The following is a 16111-nucleotide window of genomic DNA, read 5'->3' on the forward strand; positions in this document are numbered from 1 at the left end:
AAGGCGTAGATGAAGCAGTTGACCTCGTGTGTGTAGTTAGTTGTAAGGATGCTTTGGGATGGTTGGTCTAGGTTGTGGATGAATGAGAGGAGACGGTTTGAGAAGTGGGCGAGGTTTATGAAGGTGAAAAATACAGGTCGAGGTCTAGGGCTACAGTGGCTGGATACTAGTAGAAGACTGAAGTTCTTCGTCTGTCGTAAGTCGGTCACTCGGGTCAGTCAGGCAGTCAGTCAGCAGCAGCTCAGCCCCGCGCTGGATTACAGAGTGAGAGGCGACGCAATAATGCGCAGTCATGAAATTGTGAATGATGAAGCTGATGAGGGCGCATGAGGGCTGATTGAGGGGTTCAAGTTCCATCAAGACGGGGAGTCGGAGTCGTAGTGGATGTACTTATGTCATCTGCACCAATCAGCTGGTCGATTGTTACCATAGCCGTGGCGAAGCCTAGTCACGTGAGAGTCAACTGTGAGGCGCAGCAGATCTCGGAGCATCAGCCACAGTTCAGATAACTGATAGCAAACTGCGCTGCGCTCCTGGATACGAACTTACCTTATCCATCCATCACTACTACTTCTGAGACTGATACCAACAGACCACCCTATTCAGCTTGAAACATGTATTCCCCAAGTTACTAACATCACGGACGTAGGCATTACTTCTTCCATGAGACTTATTAGTGGTAGGTCGAATGTTCAAATGTCTAACTTATTAGGCTAAATTTGATTGAACCTCCTCCTTCTACCTACTTCAACACTAGGTATTGTACTAACTAAAGGATCTACCTTCCTCGAGATAGCCAAAGTCAAGTACTCCAACACCTCGGCCGCATCGGTTGTCGGATTTGAACGACTATCATGCCTCCTCGCCCGATGGTATCTGACATCTGCTATCGTTCTCCCATTGCTGTCAAATCATCTTCATTTGCGCCCATAAACTCCCCAGAATGGACTCCTACCACAGACCATGGTGCTCCGCTCGCATCGAGCCGTTCCAACAGCACGAACTACCGTGGTTTATATGTAGTCCTTCGGTTTCTCGAGATGATTTATCGTTGACCGTCTTGCGTCTCGCTTCTTGTCCTCTCGCCTGCCAATCCATCGTCCTCACCGACCCATGCTAAATGGCGACGCACGATTACAAGGAGGCTTCGGCCATTGCCCGTAAGAGGAGGGCTGCCAACATTGCCGCATTCTACAAGACGCCTACGTGGAAGGAGGAAGACCTCCCCAAGAATTTGACCGAGTTTGCCCTGAACTCGGGGTACTATACGGACGCCGAACTCGCCATCATCCAATCCGAGGCAGAGGCCATCCTCGAGAACATCAAGACCAGAAAATGGACCGCGCTTGAGGTTGCACAGGCATTTTGCAAGGCCTCGGCTCTGGCCCAGGAATTGGTATAGCCACATATGCCTAGGTATCGATGATTAGCACAGTCTGCTCACGTCTCTCCAGACCAACTGTGTAACTGAAGTCCTTTATCCCGAAGCCATGGCGAGAGCGAAATACCTCGACGACTATCTCGCGCGGACGGGCAAGACCATCGGTCCGCTCCATGGTCTGCCCATCTCTCTCAAGGACTGCTTTGTCACCGCTCCCCACCCGAGCAGTAACGGAATGGCCTGTTACGCGAATGACCCCATGGAGAAGGATTCCCTGTTGGTGAACATCCTTCGAGACCTCGGGGCCGTCTTCTACATCAAGACGAACGTCCCTGTGGCCATGATGATGGCCGAGACCAACAACAATGTGTGGGGTGAGACGCGGAACCCTCTTCACAAAGGTCTGAGTCCCGGTGGGTCCAGCGGCGGAGAGGGTGCCATGATCGCCTTCAAAGCATCCCCCCTGGGACTCGGGACAGATATCGGCGGCAGTGTCCGAATCCCAGCTGGATGGTGTCACTTGTACGGCCTCAAACCGAGCTTCGGTCGGTACCCAACTTATGGCGGGAAAGCTGGGATATCCGGACAGGAATTCATCCTTGCCGTCAACGGTCCCATGTCGAGATCCTTGAAGTCCCTTCAGCTGTACTCCGAAGCCGTCTTATCAGAACAAGTCCGTCCTTGGGACTACGACCATAAATGCATCCCTATTCCATGGAGGAAGAATGTCATCCAGCCTCCCGGGCGCAAGCTCAGGTTCGGAATTGTGGGCATCGACGACGGCCTGGTGACGTGCCATCCACCCGTGGAAAGGGCCCTGAATATGACCAAGGAAGCACTAGAACGCCAAGGCCACGAAGTGATCCCTTGGTCGACCGAGGAGCATGAAGCCATTGTCAAGGTAAAGCCCTGTTACAGGCCACGGTCCTCATGAGCGTTGATCAGCCCTGTACTGACACTCCCGCAGAACCTGCAAGCCGCGTTTTTTGACCTAGGCGGCGCCGCAATCATGGATCTGGTCAAACCCTACAATGAACCCGTCTTTCCCTCCATGCAAGGCTACGCGATCGCTGCCGCCGCCGGGGAAGGCGAGCTCGGCCCGACCAGGTTGCGCATGATGGTCCTGCGCCGCAACGAGCTCCAGAAGGCCTACCTCGATCGCTGGAACGCGTCTGCAACGGACGGGAAACCGCGTATCGACGGTATCATCCAGGCGGTATCGCCTTGGGCCGCCCCTAGGCTTGGAGAAACACAGCGTTCTGGCATGTATGTTGGGTAAGTAACCCTGTTGCTATGAGTTTTACTTGCTTCGAAGCCCACGTGCAGCATAAGACATCCTGCCAGGGAAACGGCGGGCAGCAAAGAGAAACAAGAAAACAGAAACAAACCAATCCGAACGACCCCATCCTGTATCAATCAAGTACCTGAGCTAATATATATGCATATCCACAGATACACAGGAGTCTGGAACCTCCTCGGTACGTCAACGATCCCCATGTCCTCCCAATTCTTCCCTATTCCCAGTGTCACTCAAGGTCCTCTCCCAAGACTTTGTGTCGTGTCCCCGGGCCGAGGTCTCCCCATTGCCTTTTGTGTTCTTCGCATGAAAGAATGAATGAACGAATGAATGAAGCTGAAGCTCACGTTACAATCAATACAGATTTCGGCGCCTGCACATTCCCCGTGACCTTTGCCGACAAAACCCTCGACAAAGCGCGAGACATGACGACGTTCAAGCCACTAAGCGATATCGACGCCCGCATCCAGGCCGAGTACGACGCCGACTTCTACGACGGCGCCCCCGTCGCGTTGCAGATCGTCGGCCGCCGCCTGGAAGAGGAGAAGATCCTGGAGATGTGCGAGGTCATCGACAATGCCTTGAAGGCCTCTTGAAGGAAGAGGATGGTGATACTCTTGTTTGCTGCGTGTCCAGATCACAGTCAATGGATTCTGGATCTTCGTTACTACGTACAGAGGAAAAGAAGGCCGCGATATCGATTCTGCGTTGTGGATCGACCCCAGCACCAGCCCCAGTCCCAACACCACCACCACCACCACTGAATGGCCTTGCGCCAAGCAGCTCTTGCCGTTCTTTTCGTGAACATGATGCGCTCAAGAGCAGTTCAATCACTGGTCCCCTTTTACCACTGACCAGGGCTGAGACAGTCAGCATTGCTTGCATGTTTACCGTCTAAGTATACATACTCCTATAGTGACCGGAATCTTGCTTACCTAGGTGCTACTAGTAGGTCAATAGATAGATAGATCTCGAGGGATATAGAAGATTATACAAAATGTCCGCAATTCCTTATTTGCCAGGCGAACAGGGCCACTGAATATGTATTCTATCATACCGGCCCCTACAGCCTCATTGACCATGTCGGTCAGTATCTCGTTTCTGGTTTGAGAGAGTCTGTGCGCGAGTAAAAGGATAACCCGTGAGCCTTTACATGTGCCGAACAGTAAAGATACTGCTCCCTGGTCCAGTCATCCGTACTACTACGAAGTACATCGGCTCGCGTCCAGCCAACAGCCGGTAACCGATGCTGGAGCCACGCATGATCAATCGTCTTCGAAGCGCCACTCAACTCCAAGATTAGTTTTGAAGCCAGCCATAACCCCGCCGCGTCCACTAATACCTAGTAGACAATGCTACTGAAGCGTCTGATTTTACATGTGCACTTCAACCCGTCCCTCGGTCCCTGATCCTTTGGCAAGGGTTGGCAGGAGATAGGTAATATCGTCCCAAGGATGTCTGGTGGAAGAGAACAGTCAGTTTTTGATGCTTTCATAAATACTGGACCGGGACAACAAACCTGTAGAGACCGGTGCGAAGACGTTTCTGATCAAGATAATGGGCAATAAGACCAATCGAACGGCCCAGCACGAACAGTCCGTTGAGGACACCCATCTTCATGTAATCTTCCGCTTCCTCGGCAGAGAATACACCAGAACTTCTCATTAGGTCGACAAAACTAACAGCAACCGCTCTGCAATCACAAATCGTCAGTCTTGGGCACGTATACAGACTCGACCACCCTAATGGAGGCGCGACTTACCCGTCAACGTTCAGAATGAGATTGTCCTTCTTGGACGTCGTCACTGTCTCCACGGCGATGGCATAGTCAAGCAGTTTGTGAGAGGGGAAGTTCTTCATAACATATTCCTTGACTAGTTCCACACGGAGATCGGGGTTATTTCGAGACTTGATTCGGTGACCAATACCGGGGACTGCGGTGTTGTTAGTTGGATTCTGCTTACTCCGGCGACCCACTTACTCAGTTTGTTCTCTTTCCTCATGTTGTCGACGAACTCACGCGGCGACCAGCCCTTGTCGAAAGCCTTGCCAAACTCTTCAGCAGCACCATCAAGGGCACCACCGAAGCGGGAACCGATCGTCAAGAGACCAGCAACGAGAGAGGAGATCAGATCCTTGCCGGCACGAGTGGTGATGATGGTGTTCATGGCACCAGACACGGCCGGACCGTGGTCGGCAGTCAACATCAGAACCATTTCCAAGAATTTGCTGGCGTAGGGAGGGAGTCGGCGACGGAACCACAGGAGAGACATGACACCGCCGATACCGATATCCTCCTTGAAGACATCCGATATGGGCATACCGGCATACAGCAACTCCTGGCCTCTGTCGTCGGAAATCGTGGAGATAAAGGCCGCAGGCTTTCGAATCAGACCGAGTTCTTGAGCCCAGGCGTAATCCATGGGGATCTTTGGTGGAGATGGCTCGGGAGCTGGCTTGATGGTCCCTTGCTTGACGAGCTTCTGGTAGACCTCGGCCAACAGTTGTGGCATCTCCTCAAAGGTCTCTGGGACGAAAAAGCCTGCTTCTCTCATCGACTGATTCTTGACCACGGCCGTCTCAAGTTGAGAGTTAGCGGAGGCGCCAGCGTGACCGAACTGTACTTCGGTCTTGAACATGCTAGCGCAGGTACCGATGGCCCATGCGACGATGGGCTTGGTGATCTGGCCCTTCTTCACCGCCTCAATAACCCTGTATTCTTCAACACCACCGACCTCACCCAGGAGCAGCAGGATCTTGCATCCTGGCTCATTCTGGTATCGCATCAAGTGGTCGATGAAGGAGGTACCAGGGTATCTGTCACCACCAATGGCAATACCTTCGTAGACGCCATCCGTGTTTTGGGCGATAATGTTGTTCAGCTCGTTGGACATACCGCCGGATTTGGAGACGTAGCCGACCGAACCTGGGCGATACAATTTCGAAGCAACAATGTTGTCCATCATGCCGCCAGTATTTCCAATCTTGAAGGCACCTGGTTTGATACCACCGACCGTGGCCGGACCAATGATGGTGATTCCCTTCTCTTTCGACTTGACCATGATCTCTCGGGCGCGTCGCTCGGGCACACCTTCAGCAATGATGGCGATCGAGCGAACTTGCGGGTAGTTCATCAACTCCATGGTTGAGCTGTACACCGATCTAGAGGAGGCGAAGTTCACCACTGTGTCAACATCGGGGTGTTTCTCGAACGCTTTTTCAACGGACTGGTATACTGGTAGGAGGGTCTCGCTAGTTCCCCAGTACATCTTGCTGACGAATTGACCGCCAAAAGTGTAGATGATACCGGCAACCGATGGCGTCGTGCGCTTGCAGATAAAGTCGAAATCGAGCATGCCCTGGACAGCCTTTGGCTGCATACCACTGTGCCGCTTGTCAGCGCCCCTTCCTCTTTCACTCAATTGTTTTGTCCGCAGACACTTACTAGACAAAACATCTTGTCTTGTTATGGAAGAGAGCATGTTGTGCAGGGCTCAACACCCTTGAAGGAGGATCAAAGCGACGGATGTTGTCGTTGGCAGAGATCATATTGTCTGATCCGGGTGTGGACGTGCTGCTCTCTTGAAGATCAATCTTGGGCACTCCATTGGAGAGGGGCGCAGGTGCGTCTGTCGCAGAAGGCATGGTGGGTGAGCTTTCACGGTCTGGCAAACCCATATTGTTAGTTGAGAAACAGAGGTAAAGGCACGCGAGAACAATGGAAATGGGCGTGCTTTGGTGTATAACAGAAAAAGGACGGTTCAGAAAAAGAACGGTTCAGAACAAGAGGGCGAAGGGGTAAAAACGGACCTCACTTGGACTTACAGGGAACGATACACTTGTTGAGCGACGCGTGAAAGGTGAAAGAGTCGTCGCAAAGGTCGGTTGGATTTCAGCAAGGAGAGATCACGGCAATGCAGAAGGTGAGGATTCGTGTTGGATGGTGCTCAGTATGGAGTTGATGTGTGCACTGCAGTGGTAGGTGTGTGGTGAGAGCAAGGGACCTGAGTAGGGATCCAAAAAAATGCCAGAGTATGTTTCGCGCAGCTTCAATGGGGATGGAGCGTTGAGATTCAACTCCGGCTACTAAGCAGCTGAACTACCGTCGCTAGCATCATGGCAGGGGCCTAAAATAGGAATGGCGGCCCCCAATGTCTTTTGCACTGCAGAGATTCAAAGCCTAGGGGCCCTGTCTGGCCCTGTCTTCCGGGCGGTGAGATTTCCAGTGGAGTTCCAACCGTTCAACAGCCTCCCTCGCCCTTGAACCTGGCGCCCCTTTGCCATGTCAGGCCTGTTACACCCACCATTATTCCATGCGCCTCTGACGGCCCGCCTCCGGAAAGGCTGAACGCACGGATGTTAGCAGCGTACTACCAGCTGCTCAGGTGCACGCGGCGCTCAGCTTTGGGCCTGTTTTTGACGGGCCTAGTTGGAACTTCTCGCGTGCCCCTCGATTTCGGAGTCCGGTCTCGTAGTCTTTTTACACGTCGTATCTCGTAACGCCTGTGGAACGTTGGGCCCTTGTCGGAGTAACAAGTACACTGTGTACACATTATCATCTCAGGTACGTAAGACAGTACCTATACAAGAACGAGTCCATGGATGAAGTAACGCCCGCGGCTCCCAATCCTGCCCAACAGAAATTTCCGGTGGTCACGGTGGTTGGATTGGAAGCCCAGCCATGCTGTACAGTCCTTCGCAGTATCCCGACAGGCTACAACCACTACCTAGGCCTGCTAGTATAGTACCTTAGACTTTCCCATCCAACAAAAGGCATGGACACTGGGACAGCAGTAACGACAGCGTCACAGCGTCAGCAGCGGTTGCCGACAATTGCAGCGGCGGCAGCCTCAGTCGAATAACAGCACAGCGTGTAGCGACTATTCGGAGAGGCTGTCCCTGGCGTTGTGTCCCCCCTGCGGTTCTTTAGCTTGCTGAGGTCCCCGATCCACCCATCGTTTAGGTGGCTTTGCGCCCCTCTAGATATGTTTAGCACCCCTAAATAGGAGACCCTAGGTGCCAGACCCCTGCTCCCAACAACCGCGCTCCACCAAAAATTTGTTAGGGAGCTGCAACTCCGGACGCCAACATTATTATTGCTGGACACCATTCACTGCATTGCCAGCAATAATTCTGGCCCCAGCAGCTGCGCGAGTCTCCCTTGCTCTACACCACGCTCACCCCATCTTCTGTACAGCAGCCGGTAATCTTTCACATTGTCAACTGCTCTTTCTCTCTCCTCACATTTCTTGAACATAACCAAACCTAACTCAACTCAGACAAAGAGGCACAGATACAACAGTCCGCGTTTCCCCTGAGCATCATCTCTTACTCTACCCCACACCGCCGCGACAATGTCTGCAAAGTCCATTCTGGAGGCCGACGGGAAGGCCATTCTCAATTACCACTTGACTCGTGCTCCTGTGGTCAAGCCGACACCTCTGAAGCCCGCCGGCGTTCACAATCCTCCACCCAAACTCGCTTCCCTCCATTTCCCTGAAGATGAGTCGGTCAAGACTGTTTTGGACCAAGCTGAGGCCACCTATCCCTGGCTACTAGCCCCCGGCGCCAAATTTGTCGCGAAACCAGATCAATTGATCAAGAGAAGAGGGAAGAGTGGTCTTCTGGCCTTGAACAAGACATGGCCCGAAGCCAGAGCGTGGATTGAGGCGCGCGCCGGAACGGAACAAAAAGTTGAGACGGTCACTGGCTTCCTCAGACAATTTTTGGTTGAGCCTTTCGTGCCCCATCCTCAAAATACCGAATATTACATCAACATCAACTCTGTCCGAGACGTAAGTTGTGCTCCTATCAATGGCCAGGACCAGCATTGACGAGGTTTTTAGGGCGATTGGATTCTCTTTACACACGAGGGTGGTGTAGACGTGGGCGATGTCGACGCGAAGGCCGAGAAGATCCTCATCCCAGTCGATCTGAAAGACTTCCCTTCAAACCAAGAACTCGCCAGTGCTCTCCTGAGCAAAGTGCCCACGGGCATTCACAATGTATTGCTCGACTTTATCATCCGACTCTACTCCGTCTATGTCGATTGCCAATTCACCTACCTCGAAATCAACCCCCTGGTCGTTATTCCCAACGCCGCCGGCACATCTGCCGACGTCCACTTCCTTGATCTTGCCGCGAAGCTTGACCAAACGGCGGACTTTGAATGCGGCACGAAATGGGCTATTGCACGAAGTCCTGCAGCCCTTGGGCTGCCCGGCGTCAAGAGCGACGGAAAAGTGACCATCGACGTGGGTCCACCAATGGAATTCCCCGCACCCTTTGGTCGCGAGCTCAGCAAAGAAGAGAAGTACATTGCGGACATGGATGCGAAGACCGGTGCCTCGCTCAAGTTGACCATCCTGAATTCCCAAGGTCGCGTGTGGACATTGGTTGCTGGTGGTGGTGCCTCTGTGGTCTATGCTGACGCCATTGCCTCCGCCGGCTTCGTCAGCGAGCTTGCAAACTACGGTGAATACTCAGGCGCCCCAACCGAGACCCAGACATACAACTACGCTCGCACTGTTTTGGACCTCATGCTGCGAGCACCTAAGCGCGAGGAGGGTAAAGTCCTTTTCATTGGTGGAGGCATTGCCAACTTCACCAACGTCGCTTCGACGTTCAAGGGAGTGATCCGCGCCTTAAGGGGAGTGGCTCCCGCGCTTCTCGAACACAAGGTTCAAATCTGGGTTCGTCGTGCCGGCCCCAATTACCAAGAAGGTCTCAAGAACATCAAGGCAGTAGGTGAAGAGCTACACCTGGACATGCACGTCTTTGGTCCCGAGATGCACGTCAGCGGTATTGTGCCGTTAGCTCTCCTGGGAAAGAAGACCACCGTGCCAGAGTTTGGAGGCTAGAGGTTTAGCCATGGAGGCAAGGGCGAAGCGAATTTTGTTTGGCTGGTTTGAACTAGAGTGTATCAAGTATCAGATCGATGGCGAAGGGTCGGTATGCGTGTGGGCAGTCGGAAAAGGGGCTTACAGGGTTATCCTTGCAGAGTTCATTCTCTGTTGACTGTGACGAACTGAGCAGTGTGTGCGCAACGCCGTGACAGTGCTCTGCTATCTCACTCGCGACATGAGATTAAGCTCGCACACAATGAAGCGTTGCTTCGAAGACATATTTAGACCCAGCACAGTAATCACAGTGTTGATGCAAGCAAAATAGTCGAGCATTTTCTTCACTCGTGTCTACTTCCTGCAAGTGTAATCGAGTCTTCGAGGTAGCTTCGCAGGCCAGTTGGTGTTTCATACTACAGCTGCCATCCTTGTGGAGGCTGTGCACCAGTTGTACCCCTTGCGAACCGATATTTTGTAAGTCCATGACCTTTTCACGGCAATTGCAAGAAATACCCTTGCGTAGACTCCTGACTCCATTTTCTGCCTGCCATGAGCACAAATGACTTGCAAGATATCACGAACCCGCCCCGTTTTATCGCGGACAATACCACCTTGAAACTCGCAAACTCCGAATCCATTTGCGTCCTGCTTAGTTGAACATTCTCAGCCACGTCTCTACTCGACAAGGATGACCCTTCCTCCGGCCAGCTCATCGATGTAGGCGAGTTTCCCGCAGCCCTGACTGGTCTTCTTATCCTCTTCGCGCAACAGCACGGCGAGTACTTCGACGGGTGGTTCTAGACCGAGCAGGTTGGCCCGTTTCCAGCGCTGGAGCCGTGATATACCGATGCACGGACCGTACTGGGACGAGAGGTCGAAGTGGCGTAGGATCTTCTCATGGAGGGAGAGCGTTTCTTGATGGACTGCAGCAGAAGAAACTGTGGTTAGCGCTTGGGATCATAGACATATGTAACTATGTCGATGGTATGGGTTGTGTTTGACTAAGGCAGAAACATGCTAATCAAGGGGTTTTCGTGCAAGGTAGTCAGGGCAAGAGTCCGACCAGGATGAAGATTGCGGATTATACGAAAGTATGCGCACGTAAAAATCAAAAGAGTACACATACCTCTAGGAGCAAGTCGGCTGTCCTCCTCGGCCCGCCAGTACTTCTTGATCTGCGAATCCGTGACCTTCTCTGCCTCAAGTTCGCGCGCATCTTTTCCCCCTTGGACTCGTGTTCGCTTCGCCCTTGGTTTCAGTCTCTGCGTCTGCGCTTCTTCTGCCGGTGAATCTAGAATGTTGACTTTGATCTGACTTGGCTCTGCCTTCGCTGCTTCCACATCCACAGACCGGGCCTCCTCCTGTCCGGACTCGAGCGTTTCGATCGCCGTCACCTCCTCTTCAATCTGCGCCTGCGCTGGTTCTGATAACGATTTGGCTAGCGGGTTCTTCTTGGCTTCATCTGGTCTGGCGCTCGGTTTGGTCACTCGTGCCGATTTGCTGTTGAACGAGAGCGTAGATTGGGCTTGAGCGGCAGAGGAGCCAGTGCTCGCTTTGGTCTTACGGCCGCGAGGCATGATGGTTAGATACTGCGCTGACTGTGGTAAATATGTGTCCTTAGCCTGCTGTAGTCAATGTGTAGTTTTGTGAACGCTGTTAAAGTGTCTGGAATATCTGAAATATCTGTCTTTGATATTAGGAGGTTGAATGGTGGTGTGAAGTCCAGGCCACCAACGGCACAAGTGCATGACGTTCTTCAATTTCCGCGTCGCGCTGCCTCAGCAACCGCGCCTAAATGACATTTATCACGAAATCAGGTCGACTATCACGCCTCTTTATCCAACCGCTCCTGTCGTCCTTATCGCTGCTTTAATGCTCATCGTGAAAAGTCGGAGGACGATAACGATAAAAGCTCGGTAGAGTTGCCCTTTATGCGTCGAGCAATCGGGAACCGTCATTGGCAGCCCCCCGCGGTCAACAGAATGGATGCGGAAGTATTGCTGCTGCGAGTATTTGCTTCCTTCTTCCTCCCTGACTCTTACATTACTACTGCTGTATATTCCTGTGCTACACCTGTAAAATCGAGCTTACTATCATTCCCAAGCGCTCGCAAGGTTCAAACTATCCTTTTTTCTAGAAAGAATTCCTCTTCCACCGCCAAAATGGGGCGCAAGTTCTTCGTTGGAGGAAACTTCAAAATGTACGGCTTTCCAATGGAAGAACTTCTGCTCATTGCGAAGATACAGCCGCTGACATGATGCTGGGCTCAGGAATGGGACGATCAAGACCATCAAGGATATCGCCCACAACCTCTCGACGGCCAAGCTCGGTAAGCTCTGTCTTGCTCTGCCCTTCCGATTGCTTTTCGTGTCCAGTATAGCCTCTCTGCCGAGCAAGACCAGCAAGACTGGCCCTGTCCAGGGGAGAACGGCTGTCTGGTCGACAACATGGGATACAAGGACACCCGGGCTAACTCGGACAACCACTCGTTGCAGACCCAAATACCGAAGTAGTCGTCGCGCCTCCGAGCTTGTACCTCCTCCTTGCGCGAGAGCACTTTGCTCCCAGCATCGAAGTCGCCGCCCAGAATGTGTTCGACAAGCCCAGTGGAGCTTTCACTGGCGAGATCTCCCCGCAGCAGCTGAAAGACTGCAACATAAACTGGGTTGTCCTAGGTCACTCTGAGCGTCGAACGATTCTCCGCGAGGATGACGACTTCGTGGCGTGCAAGACCAAGGCAGCGTTGGATGCTGGCGTGAGTGTCATTCTGTGCTGTGGCGAGTCTCTCGAGGAACGTGAGAAGGGCGTCACCGTCGACGTCGTTACGCGACAACTGGCAGCGGTCAACAAATCCATTGGCAAGGACGGCTGGAAGAATGTCGTGATTGCATACGAACCGATCTGGGCGATTGGAACAGGCAAGGTTGCTACAACCGGTGAGTGACATGGTTTACTGTTTTGGGTATGTTGCAAACGAGCAATGTGGACTAATACAACCTTTCTTGATGCAGAGCAAGCGCAGGAAGTCCATGCAGCCATCAGAAAGTGGCTTGCCGATTCTGTCTCGCCTGAGGTGGCGGAGGAGACGAGAATCATCTATGGCGGTAGCGTGACCGAAAAGAACTGCGCAGAGCTGGCCAAGCAGCCCGACGTTGACGGTTTCTTGGTGGGCGGAGCCAGTCTGAAGCCTGCTTGTAAGTGCTATCTCATTCTATTGATCAAGCACGATTCAGGAGGCTAACCAAACAATTTTCAAGTCGTCGACATCATCAACTGCAACCTCTAGTTCAATACATATCAGGCGGGTGAAGATGGCAGTATGTTGAGCTTGATCGCTCGATTGTCAGGCAATACGTGCCACTCTGCCCAAAACTGTTGAGCCTACGAGTTGCCAACTACCTAGTCAGATCAGACAAGACTAATGAAAGAATGACCTTTCTCCTGGTTCGCGTGCACCACTATCCTTCCGTGGACTGAGACTACCACCAGTGCTAAAGCCAATGGATTGTGTACAGATTTAAATTGGCGGGTCTTTGTAGTCCCTCGCCTTTCCAGGAGTCTTGCTGCGATGCCGTAGATACGTATCAACAACCCTACCACCGAAACGAGGAAGTTGCCATATCCACATAATCATGTCTTCATTGAATTCTCGATTATTGTTACAGGATTCAGTGGCAAGGGCCCATGTGGAATCTCTATGGTCCCCGAGTCGTACAACATCTCTCATCAGACGCACATCCCAACAACTAATAACGCCAGATCCCAAGTCACTTCCATCCGCCCATACACATTCACACATCCGAAACGCCCTCTTCGTAGAAGAGTTCAAGCCTGTGATTGGATCTTATTGTCGCCCTTCACCACCTCAGAATAGCTCGGGGGTGCGCCAGGCTCCTCGTTGCCTGCGCCTACACTTGGTCCTGCGGGCTGACTTGGAGGCGGCGGCGCCGGTCTGCCACTGGCATCACCGGTGTTGTTATCGCTCCGCTGCGAGGGACGGCTCTTGGCCTTTGGTGGCGGAGGGGCTGGTCGACCGTGGCCTTCGGTGCCATAACTTCGTGGCGGGGCTGGCTCGGTGCGGATATAGTAGTACGTGACGCGCTGGGACTCCGCGTCCGGAATGGTCTCATAGTCCCAGTTTTGCTCGGGATTACGGGCAATGATATACCAGGCGTGCAGGAGCCCGGGCAGGTAGCCGAGAAGGCATAGTAGAATGTTGATCAGGGAGTCGCAGGAGCAGATGCCGGATTTGATCCAGACTGGAGCACAGGGAGTTAGTCATACGCACGAAAGACGTCGGTGAGCCAGAGCGAACGTACCTGCAATCGGAGGGAATAGAATGGCGATGAGCCCGAGGAAGATGTCGCCGCACGACATGGCGATGATAACGTGTCCTTCCTGAATGGAAGCCGTGGTGGGTGAAGTTGGTGGCACAGAACTTGTAAAGATGTATTCGGCCTTTTTAATGATGAGTGAAAGATTTTGCGCAGTCGAAGTTTGGATATGATCAAAAGCAAAGCGTGTTTTTCGCGGGTGCCTGAGAAAGGTCTGGATCGGTTGGTAGAGGACTGCCAGTCGGAGGCGGCAGGCTAGATCCTGGGGTCAGGCGAGGCTGAGCAATTTAGTAAGGGAAGAGAATAGGAAGACGCCGTAGGACACATGAGAGGGACCGATGACGTTGCGGTGGTCGCCGAGCGCCTGTACGACTGAAAGGCACGAGGCTCGTACAGTTTCAAGTGCGGGAATGGCTTCACACTCCTCCGTACTATGTCCGCCGGATCATACCAGCTTCAAGCGCAACGCCTTCACCTCATTGCCAATGCCTCGGCTATTGGGCCTTTGGGCCTTAGGTCGTCAGCCGGGAGCGCAAGACGGGGTTTCAACAGCTTTGTCGGTCTCCTTGTCCATTTCATGAACCAGGATGGAGGTACTGTATCTTGTTGAGTAAACTGGCAATCTGAAAACAAGGACAACCATTGGAAACGTGTCGCAGCCCTGAGCCGAAGGGACGATAAGAAGAACGGCATCTTGTTACAGTCCTTGCCGCACTTTTAGTGATTCATACACCTACGGTGCATCGTCCTGTTCCTCTTCCACTCTTTGCACACTATAGAAACGCTGGTGACCATGTCGAGCAACGAATCCGTCCACCCTGACCCCGGCGTCGTGCCTCACGATCCTCCCGAGACCGACAACCTGACGGGAGGGATGGAGCCTGTCAAACCTGACGAGACGCCAGCATTGGCCAAACTGCCCAAAGAGATCACGACGACACTGTCGAAGGCTGATGAGATTCTCGTGCGCATCAGCAAGTATGTGGCCCCCATGGTGATTTGCGGCGCATCATACGATGGATTCAAATGGAAGTACATACGAACTTGGACTGACACGCTTCACACTATTGCAGATTGATCAAAACCACTGCCGGGCTGGGCGCAGCTCTCTCAACTCTCAACTACTCCATCTATCTCGCCGCATACCTACATACCAACGCGCCTACTCGCGCTGCCGTCATCACATACGTTTCACGGCTGATAGGGCGGACGCCATCGAAACTGCCCGCCGGTGCGCTCGCCCCTGCGGCGCCCACGTCGTTTTTGACCCCGTTGGGCTCCCTGATCTCCGATACACGCACCACACTGCGCCTGACAGGTCTCGTTCCGTTGTATTTGTGGCTTAAGACGCTGCTATCCAAGAAGTCTGCGGCCGAGATGGACCCAGCGCTGCGCCGAGTCGCCCTGCTTCAATGCACTGCATACATGGCCTTTCAGGTAATCGAGAACGTCTACCACCTTGTAATCAAGGGCGTGGTACCGGCTGAAGTGGTGACAAAACGGGGCGGCGTCAACAAATGGGTCGCCTGGAGCTCCCGCGCATGGTTGGTCGGTGTGGCCCTTGACTTCCTGCGTCTCCAGCGCGAGGCACAGCTCGACAAGTCCAAGCGGACAACCAAGTCAGTCCAAGAAGAAGAGGACTTTGACCGTGCGTGGTGGAATGAATTTATGGTCGCTGCGTCCTGGATGCCTGTAGCTGTTCACTACAGCCTCTACCCAGAAGGTATTAGGGGCATGAACACGGGGTTAGTGGGCTTCTTTGGCCTGATGGCTGGCTTGAACAATTTCCGGAGCCAATGGGCTGCAACTGCTTAGAGTTGTCGGCGCAGGACAGGAGAACGGAGAGGCATCGTGCTGGGAAACCAGGCTGCTGCATTCCAAACTTATGCATCGTATGGACAGAACATACAAATCATCAGAATTATCCCACGGCTCCAAGCTCGACATCTCCATTCGAATATCAATATCGAGAAGGGTCTACATTGTACGGAGACAAACCTGGGATGTGGATGTCGTGGAAACTAAATCTCATTGGTTGGGCAAACTCCGTCGCACGTGACCGACCAGCTTCCTATTGGCTCCAGCTCGAAGTGTCTTTTGCCGTTGCGATGCTCCTGAAAATCCGCCCGATTTTGCCATTTTGAAATCTCTCGCTGTACATTGACTGACTGACTGACCTTGTATCACTACTCCTTCTTCATTCCTTTGTGTTTTTTACTCTGTTGGCTCGGAGGACATTCCGCTCTGACAGAAAGCC

The 16111-nt window shown here is 52.9% G+C and overlaps 7 protein-coding genes across 7 annotated transcripts; 4 read left to right on the forward strand and 3 right to left on the reverse strand.

Annotated features, from left to right (window-relative positions):
• Window positions 1–1120: 1120 nt before the first annotated feature.
• On the forward strand, window positions 1121–3274 carry A1O1_08940 (uncharacterized protein; the record flags this gene model as incomplete). The annotated part of the gene is made up of 5 exons (XM_007729797.1): window positions 1121–1396; window positions 1455–2282; window positions 2349–2656; window positions 2834–2859; window positions 3042–3274. 5 exons carry the CDS (start codon window positions 1121–1123, stop codon window positions 3272–3274), a joined length of 1671 nt encoding a protein of 556 aa, XP_007727987.1.
• Window positions 3275–4169: 895 nt separating this feature from the next.
• Window positions 4170–6323, reverse strand: A1O1_08941 (ATP-citrate synthase subunit 1; the record flags this gene model as incomplete). The annotated part of the gene is made up of 4 exons (XM_007729798.1): window positions 4170–4371; window positions 4441–4612; window positions 4660–6062; window positions 6124–6323. The coding sequence occupies 4 exons, from the start codon at window positions 6321–6323 to the stop codon at window positions 4170–4172; spliced, it is 1977 nt and encodes a 658-aa protein (XP_007727988.1).
• A 1709-nt stretch (window positions 6324–8032) lies between these two features.
• On the forward strand, window positions 8033–9538 carry A1O1_08942 (ATP-citrate synthase subunit 2; the record flags this gene model as incomplete). Its single annotated transcript, XM_007729799.1, has 2 exons — window positions 8033–8473; window positions 8525–9538. 2 exons carry the CDS (start codon window positions 8033–8035, stop codon window positions 9536–9538), a joined length of 1455 nt encoding a protein of 484 aa, XP_007727989.1.
• Window positions 9539–10195: 657 nt separating this feature from the next.
• On the reverse strand, window positions 10196–11097 carry A1O1_08943 (uncharacterized protein; the record flags this gene model as incomplete). The annotated part of the gene is made up of 2 exons (XM_007729800.1): window positions 10196–10443; window positions 10647–11097. The coding sequence occupies 2 exons, from the start codon at window positions 11095–11097 to the stop codon at window positions 10196–10198; spliced, it is 699 nt and encodes a 232-aa protein (XP_007727990.1).
• Window positions 11098–11682: 585 nt separating this feature from the next.
• On the forward strand, window positions 11683–12761 carry A1O1_08944 (triosephosphate isomerase; the record flags this gene model as incomplete). The annotated part of the gene is made up of 4 exons (XM_007729801.1): window positions 11683–11720; window positions 11791–11849; window positions 12016–12456; window positions 12532–12761. The coding sequence occupies 4 exons, from the start codon at window positions 11683–11685 to the stop codon at window positions 12759–12761; spliced, it is 768 nt and encodes a 255-aa protein (XP_007727991.1).
• A 584-nt stretch (window positions 12762–13345) lies between these two features.
• A1O1_08945 (uncharacterized protein) lies at window positions 13346–13897 on the reverse strand (the record flags this gene model as incomplete). The annotated part of the gene is made up of 2 exons (XM_007729802.1): window positions 13346–13779; window positions 13840–13897. The coding sequence occupies 2 exons, from the start codon at window positions 13895–13897 to the stop codon at window positions 13346–13348; spliced, it is 492 nt and encodes a 163-aa protein (XP_007727992.1).
• Window positions 13898–14647: 750 nt separating this feature from the next.
• On the forward strand, window positions 14648–15669 carry A1O1_08946 (uncharacterized protein; the record flags this gene model as incomplete). The annotated part of the gene is made up of 2 exons (XM_007729803.1): window positions 14648–14832; window positions 14928–15669. The coding sequence occupies 2 exons, from the start codon at window positions 14648–14650 to the stop codon at window positions 15667–15669; spliced, it is 927 nt and encodes a 308-aa protein (XP_007727993.1).
• Window positions 15670–16111: the final 442 nt, after the last annotated feature.

This window comes from Capronia coronata (assembly GCF_000585585.1).
Source record: "Capronia coronata CBS 617.96 chromosome Unknown acBCG-supercont1.11, whole genome shotgun sequence".
In the NCBI taxonomy this organism is placed as follows: domain Eukaryota; kingdom Fungi; phylum Ascomycota; class Eurotiomycetes; order Chaetothyriales; family Herpotrichiellaceae; genus Capronia; species Capronia coronata.